This window comes from Lactuca virosa, chromosome 1 (genome assembly GCF_052849685.1).
Source record: "Lactuca virosa cultivar CGN04683 chromosome 1, Lactuca_virosa_CGN04683_v6, whole genome shotgun sequence".
In the NCBI taxonomy this organism is placed as follows: domain Eukaryota; kingdom Viridiplantae; phylum Streptophyta; class Magnoliopsida; order Asterales; family Asteraceae; genus Lactuca; species Lactuca virosa.
The window spans coordinates 77,383,567-77,391,739 of NC_136426.1; the positions used below are offsets into that span (position 1 = coordinate 77,383,567).

The 8,173-nt window shown below is 34.6% G+C and overlaps 1 protein-coding gene across 1 annotated transcript; it reads right to left on the reverse strand.

The window, feature by feature from the left end:
• Positions 1-2,969: 2,969 nt before the first annotated feature.
• Positions 2,970-7,175, reverse strand: LOC145147642 (uncharacterized). The gene is made up of 13 exons (XM_079075088.1): positions 6,401-7,175; positions 5,928-6,315; positions 5,297-5,819; positions 5,164-5,204; positions 4,980-5,048; positions 4,801-4,901; positions 4,602-4,680; positions 4,408-4,506; positions 4,246-4,314; positions 4,103-4,152; positions 3,918-3,999; positions 3,648-3,742; positions 2,970-3,540 (listed from the first exon to the last, which is right to left on the reverse strand). Exons 1-13 carry the CDS (start codon positions 6,778-6,780, stop codon positions 3,420-3,422), a joined length of 2,097 nt encoding a protein of 698 aa, XP_078931214.1. The 5' UTR covers positions 6,781-7,175; the 3' UTR covers positions 2,970-3,419.
• Positions 7,176-8,173: the final 998 nt, after the last annotated feature.

Below are 8,173 nucleotides of genomic sequence, written 5' to 3' on the forward strand. Positions count from 1 at the left end.
AAAACAATATTTACTGGTTATTCGGAGTTGTACTTATAATTAGAGTTAGCGAATTATCCAAGTAGGAGAGTGTCGGATTAAGTGTCTAAAGTCCTAACTAAATTAGTATAATGTTGATGAATAAAAGTAAAGTTCTTTTTAGGTTGCCTTCATAACCAGGAAATGGCCTGGATTGATCAAAGGAGAAAGAAATAAAATGTTTTATTAATATATTATGTGATTAAGATATTAATTAGAAATTGTTAATTAATGATTTGTTAATTTATTATATGAATAATAAATTAATTAGAAATAAGTGATAGTCCACTAATTATTAATCAGAATTAATCTGGAATTAATTCGAGATTAATTGGAATTAATTAAAGGTGCAAGAGGTGACTTGTAATTATTCAATAGTTGAGCAAAAGATGCAATTCTAGAATGGTCCATAGTATGGACGGTTTTGGAGCCTTTCTTGGGGTTTCCAGAAGCCACCCACTTGATGGTATATAAGGAAAGGATTTGGATTGAGATTAAATCTATTATTTAATCCTTCAAATATTGCTTTGTCCCTAAGTTACCTAGACTATAAATAGGACCCTTGGGCACCTAATTTTCGTGACTCTCACATACCTTAAGGTGGAGAACGAAATTCTCCTCCTCTCTCCTATCTCTCCTTCAATCTTATGGTCTCTTGCACTTTGGGTGTGAACCATTAGAGGTTCGCACACTATTGGAGCTAGGTTTTCCAAGGAGACAAAAAGACTTTAATTAACTTGATTGGAACCTACAAAAGGTATGTAATCCTCCATTTAATGTGAATTTCGATTTCATCTAGGGTTTATAAATTTTATTATTCAATAGTTGGTTGCTTCTATAGTGTTATGACATAGATCTATTATGTTGCATGTACCCTTAAGACTATAAGGATTTTTCTACATTATTACATGTAAAACCCATCATGAAACAAAGCAAACTAAATGATTAATCGTGTTTATGCTCTCGATCTCTTTGTATCTTGTTCACCAATCGATCTCTGGCCTCCTTAGGGTTTCTAGGGAGTTTTTGTCGTCACTAATCGCTGCTCTATGTAGCACACTTTAAACTCAGACCTAATAATCGAATTTATAAGATTGCCTAAAACAAGCCACCACGTTGTGGAAAATAGCTCACCACATCATGGCGTCTTGTTTTTATATGTGCCCTCCAAGCTTTCCATGCAAATCATCCGCAAACCTTCTACTGTTTGACACATCACCACGTCGTAGTATACATATGACCACGACGTGGCACACAATTTTGGCATGTTTTCTTCTGTTATGATGATTTCTTCAAGTCATTAGCCTCCAACCTTGCATTTTACTCCATTTTCCTTGAGAATGTCTTCGCCGCTACAAAAACGAAATATAAACAAATTAAGTATCATTTATATTAAATAATGACTAAATGTAGCTAAAAATATTTAAATATTGCATAAAATGCATGACTGTATATAATAATATCAGTCATAAAGGCTCTTATGCTTACGTCCCAATCGCCTTCCCGGAGGGATGTGTGCATCCAAAAGATCTTTCATAATGTGCCCAATCCCAAAGTTAGTTCTATACATATGCCCATCATAAGGGAAAAAAACCAAGATTTGCTTTATTCGGTATCAAACGGGAGCTACGAGCAAATAGAATACCTTTCAGAATTATCAATACAGTCACATGAATCGTAAATGCATGAATGTTATATCCATTGTCTCTCTCACTACGTAACACCGTCGGCTTGGTCACCCAAGATTTTTCATTCTCCAGTTATGATGTTTTGTTTCAACTTCTTCAAGTTCTACTTCAAAACCCGTTCCTTTATTTTAATTAATTCACTCAGACTTATCGACATCCCCAGTTACAAGTCTTAGTGGATACAAATACTATTTTCCAGATGACTTTTTTCCTTTTCTATGAGTGTTTTCTTTACGTGTTAAATCTAATGTTTTTACCATTTTTATACGTATGTGTTGAACCAATTCAAAATTGAAGCTTCTATTGAAGCTCCTCCTACGACACTTTCTCCTTTCTTGGATGAATCTGATGATGTGTCGTCTTCTCCAGACACAGAACCTCTAAAGGTACACAAAATCCTACTTATGTCTCCACCTCCATAGATGGTCACCACATGACCAATCGTTCTCATATGAGGTCTCTTAAACCTAAACAAATCATCAATCTTTCTCTGCCACCTTTTGAGTTTTTTTTTTCCATACCCTGGTCTACTGCTTAAGATATGTGTGATCCCAATTGGAAGTCTAACATGGATTCTGAAATGTCTTCTCTGGCCTCCAATCACACGTGGGATCGTTCACAAGCCAGCTCTATATGCTCTGTTCTCTCGTGAAATACGCGGTTATTAGCAATGTAGATATAAATCATGGTTTCACATATTAGAGGAATGCTTAAGCTCCATTAGTATCTTATTTAACCATGCTAGCTCATAATACACACGTTGTATAGACCGACAACCGGTGAAATGGCTATGGCAGGCTATATTGATATACTTTGAATAAAAGTAGTTGGTTACCTTTCAAAACAAATTAAATTAACAAAAATGACTGAAACATACAAATTAGTAGATTGACAGTTCATGAGATTACCTTATTTGATATTGTATTATCATTTTCAATATAGTATTTTTGTTAGAATTATAAATTAATACAAAAGCTGGATTGAAAGTCAAGTGTCATTAAGTAAGAGGCAGATCACCATGTAAGAACTAAAAGTGATGTAGTAGAAATGAGATAGAACTTTTACAAGACAGAATTATACATGATTTATTTTACATGATTTCTTTCCCATGCTGTGTATGGCCCTTATGGGCTTATGGGTAACAGCCTCCCATAGATATTACAACCAATCACGATTGACAACGATAAATAGATATATAAATAGCTTACATGAGAAAAAACGAACACACAAAACCTATAAGAACTGAACAAGCTTATTCACCGGTCGAATCATTATGATCTGTCTCTTTTTGTAAGTTGTTTGTGAACAAATGTTTTCAATTTGCATTATACATAACTATGAACTAACTGTTGGAAATGGAGGATCCATCCACCTACTTAAACAAAATGAAAACACATACTTACATACATACAACACAAAAGATGCCTTCTACTTGTCTACCCTCATCTTATTTTGGTCAGTCCTCATTGGTAAATATACTATACAAGTAATCTCTTAAGTTGTATCAAGATCACAAACCACATGATGTCCCCTATCCATGAACATGGTTCATGATATTTATATAAAACCAGCCAACGAAAATAAGTAACAAGAACTCTCGAGTATCTTCTTCAATGTTAGCCCGATTATGCAACTTGTCAACTCATCTCTAAAATCTTGGATGAGAAAAACAATTGAAGCCTCTAGCAATTGATCATCATGTGCTTTTACTTTTTATGATCCCTTTTGATTGCTGTTAACTCTACGGGGAACCTGAGTTTGAATCACCAACTTCCTCTGCATATCCTTGAGCTTAATTAGTATTTCTTGGAATGTTGGTCGGGATTTTGGTTCACTGAGCAACAAAAAATCAAGAAAGTTGTTGGTATATTATGCCTCAAATATCACACATTGTATTTGGTGGTAAATTTGTAATTTTGCTACTAAGATTGAACAAAAGACCTGGACCAACAGCTTTCTATAAGAGAAGCCCATTGTGGATCGATGTCCTTTGGAATCTCCAGCCTTTTATTCATGAACCCTACAGCTCCAATAACCTGCAAGAGTCATTACTAATTAAAATTTAAGTTTTAATAACAACATGATATGCATATCAATATGCTATTAAAAAAAAGAGTTAGGTTTGACCATACACTTACAAGTCAAAGTTTTAACATACATGGTTTCAAAGACTAATAGCATGTTATGAAATAGAAAGAAATTCATATATACCTGCATTGAGTTCAGATGATCCCAAGGAATCTTTTCAGTAGTAAGTTCCCATAATACCACGCCATAGCTATACACATCCGACCTATAACTCTCCAAAAAATGTTCAACTTAAAAATCCAAATCGACCCATATTAATAATATTATTTTACATCAAATTTGAAAGAAAATCCATGTTATAAGCTTACTTTTCATCCACTTGCTCGTTACGAAGAACATCTGGAGCCATCCATTGAGGCTAAGAAAAAAAATTCTTAATTAGTTAATGATTAAATAAGTTTTTTTATTTAATATGTGTCAAAACAAAAAGTCAAGAAAGAGATTGTCATACTGTTCCTTTTCCAGTGTTTGTTGACAAGTAAGTTTCATGCTTGATACGCGAGATACCAAAGTCACCAACCTATTCAATTGTAAATTATTCAATATTATTTTATTTTCCTACTCAAGAAAAAAAAAAAAAACTAAAATTCACAAAAGTAAACAAAACAAACACCTTCACAGTCCAATTTTTATCAACAAGAAGGTTAGAAGACTTCAAATCACGGTGAATGATAGGTGGGTTGCAATGATGAAGATAATTCATCCCTCGTGCCTTTACAAACAAAAACAATTGTTAATAAAAAGATTATTTAAAAAGTATCACTCAAAATCAGTTGTTAATAAAAAGATTATTAACATGCGACTTACAATATCCATGGCCATATGAATGCGGCGTCTCCAATCTAATTTGGTTGTATTTCTTTGAAGTAACCCGAACAAACTTCCACTACATAAAAAGAAAAAAAAAATTCGATTTTTATCGACTATGTGTAATCATTACTCAAGGGTATTATAGACATTTGGTAATATTCAATCTTTTTTATGCAAATGCAATGATGTAACTAACCGTGGAAGGAACTCTGAAACAATGCATAGATGATGAGGTGAAGTTACTGCACCCATAAAGAGCAAAATATTCGGATGTCGGAGTCTTTTCATTAGAGACACCTTCAATCCACAACAAAAGAATATTATTTCACAAAAAAGAATAATATGGTCAAAATAATGCATTGACGAAAAGATTACCTCTTTTCTAAAGGATAGTATCACATCTTCAGGGTATTCTTGCTTGCTAAATACTTTGATTGCAACATCCTACATAACATCAAGATACATAACTTCATTAATTACCCGTTAATCCGTTATAACAAAAACAATTAAGCATGGTTTTAAAGAGATAAGTTAAGAAGGGCAAAGATGGAAAAAGTACCGATCCATACCACAGTCCATGATATACGGTCCCACACGAACCTGCCAAAATATATATAACAAGAAAATTAAAATTAAAATTAAAAATAAATAAAAGATTAAACCACCATAACGAGGGTAGCTATAGTCTATACCTTGTCCAATTTGTTCGTTAATTACCAAATCGTCCCATGATACTTCAACATCCAAATTGTCAATATCGATGTCAATTTTATAGATAACATTACTTTCTGAGCTACTTGCACCACATGAAGACAACGACTTTGGAGCCTCATTAGTATTAATAAAACTTTCATGCATTTGACTTTCTACTTTTATAGAAGCACTAGAACTTGTTTGTGGACCATAATCGTGATCTTGATCACTTTCATTTCCTTTCCATGGCCATGAAATTCCCTTTTTGCCCAACCATGCCTCTGCTTTTGAAGATAAAACTTCATGGATCCCAAGTTTGTTTTCCTTTTCACTACCCCTGCTAGAATCCGTTGAGGGCTTTACGGTAAAATGTCCATATGGAGATTTCATACTGTCGATACTACAACCTGCTTCTTGAGTATGATCACAAGGGGCAATATCGTAATAATGATAGTCTCCACTCTTGGTGAAATCATCCTCATTGTTCTCTCTTGTCTTTATTTTTGACTTGACCTTGGAAGCCTGTATGGAAGTTTTGAAGAAAAGTTACAACTACAAGTTCAGAAATATCTAGAAAGAAAGAAAAAGGTTTATACTTGAACAAGATTATTACAAGAACAAACAACTAACCAAATTTGAAATCTTTGAGGCGATTGCAGATTGTAGAGGTTGTTGATCATCAAGACCAAATTTAGAGTAAGAAATCCTCCATGGCGCAATATTAACGTTTAATTGTGGAATTATTTCCCGAAATGGGCGAGAATCAGTTGAAATACACATAGCACCACGAATTGTTCCATTTTCATCGTGAAATGGCGAGACGTTAGTGATAACAGTAAACCTTTGCCCTCTTTTATGTCGAACAGGAAACTCCCCTGACCATCTTTCTCCCTGTAATCCTCTGTGTATGATGATATTAGCCAGTTCTGAATAATTAGGTGGTATAATGATGTCGGGAGCAGTTTTTCCGATGGCTTCCTCGACTGTGTAACCATAGAGGCTCTGTGCCATTTGGTTCCTGTAGAATTAATGGTTTAAAGAGATGGAAATCAGAAGAAATTGGGGGAAAACGAAGAAGAAATCAAGCGAAATGATCAACATACCAGTAGATTATGCGACCTGTGAGATCGAATACATGCAATGCTTGACCCATTGTCTGTAATATGTTCATATATTGATTTTCTGTCAGCTTCATGGCCCCACCACCGTCGACGGCCGCGCCACCGCCTTCATGGAACCTATCATTATTGTTTTCTCTTCTCAGTGGTAAAATTTTCCGGTAAGATGAAGATTCCGTTTTGGAGAAGGTCTGGGAGGCGCCGCCTCTGACGGGTGATACTGATTTTTTGTACTCGTCGGAGATTATGAGCTTTGAAATCGCTTCTTTGAGGTGGGCATGACCTTTTTCTAGCTCTTGGATTTTCTTCAATAGCATCTCAACTGGTGGTCTTTCGATTGAATTGATGTTCTTATCGTTCTCCATTTCCACACAAATGACAAAACCAAACACTTATTTGAAACCCCAAATTGCGAATTAATCGAATGGCAAAAACCCAAGTTTCTCATGCAGTGATTATTTTATCAATCAGATTAATATAATTTGACCTCGTGAAAGAAACACACATCAAGAAAGTAATAGAAAATGTAAAACCAAGAAACAGAAACACTTTAACTTACACTACTACTTCATTTTCACACACACGAGCACACAATGATTTGAAGATCAATTGATTAATTGTACTTCTCTCTCTCTCTCTCTCTCTGGGTTCTTACACGTAACCATAAAAAGCAAATCCAAAATGCGTCTGATAAAGTTTCTAGCGAGTAGCGACATCCGACAAAGCCTGGACTGTGTTGGACTGTGTCTTCGTTCCACTTCCTCAAAATCGCCCCCAGAACCTATGGGCTTTTTTTATAAAATTTAAATAAGCTATAGAAGTGCCCCCTAGACTATTTATCAAGTTACACTTTTGGTTTCTTAATAAATACTTTTTCCCTCTTGGTGATTTTCATTCCCTAAATTAGCAAAGATGCCCTTATGGCCTTATCCCATAAGAATGGACTAAATTAGCAAAGGTAAACATTAGTACCCACACTAAGGTGCTGTTGATTTTTGTAAAAAACCTTTTCAGACCTTTTATTGTTGCACGGCGTAGCACAAGCGCAACACTTTTAATCTCGCAGCTATTTGTTTTTTAGAAATTTTGAGAGTAAAAAAACTTTTGCGCGTGTTCTGTTTGGCACAACACTTGTATTGCCTCTTTCAGTCTCTTCCAACCTCTTCTTTTTTTTTCTTGCTGAAATCTTGATTATATGTTACTGAAGTTTTATTTTACCTTTTTTTCGTTTTTTTTTTTGTTTATTCTTGTTGAATACTTTTTTTTCGATTTTTTATATTGAATAATTCTAAGAAAAAGAATGTAGGATACTAAGAAAAATACTAAGAAAAAGAATGTAGGACAAGCACATTAGCAGAAGAAAGCTAGTACCTTGACTATTAATATATTACTCCACAACTCTACCGTTAAGCCTCCACACCCTTTCATCTAAAGGTCGTGTTCTCCGTAAGGTTATATGTTGTCGTGATGTTATTGCCGGCAACAAACACCACCCCTTGATTCTTTATGTTGTCGTTGGCAAACTTGATCTGCACATTATTATTGTTCACTGTTGTCGTTGGAAGATACATGGAGCACATGAAGATGCATCATAGGCTTGCATTTTTGTGCATTAGGAAAATACACAAGAATGGTGGTAAATGGGTTATGGTTTCAAAACAATTTAATAGGCAAGGATGACACCACACCTCATTCATAGGTATATATTGGCATAAATGTCAAATGCCTATGTGTCACCAAAACTTGATAGACAAAAAC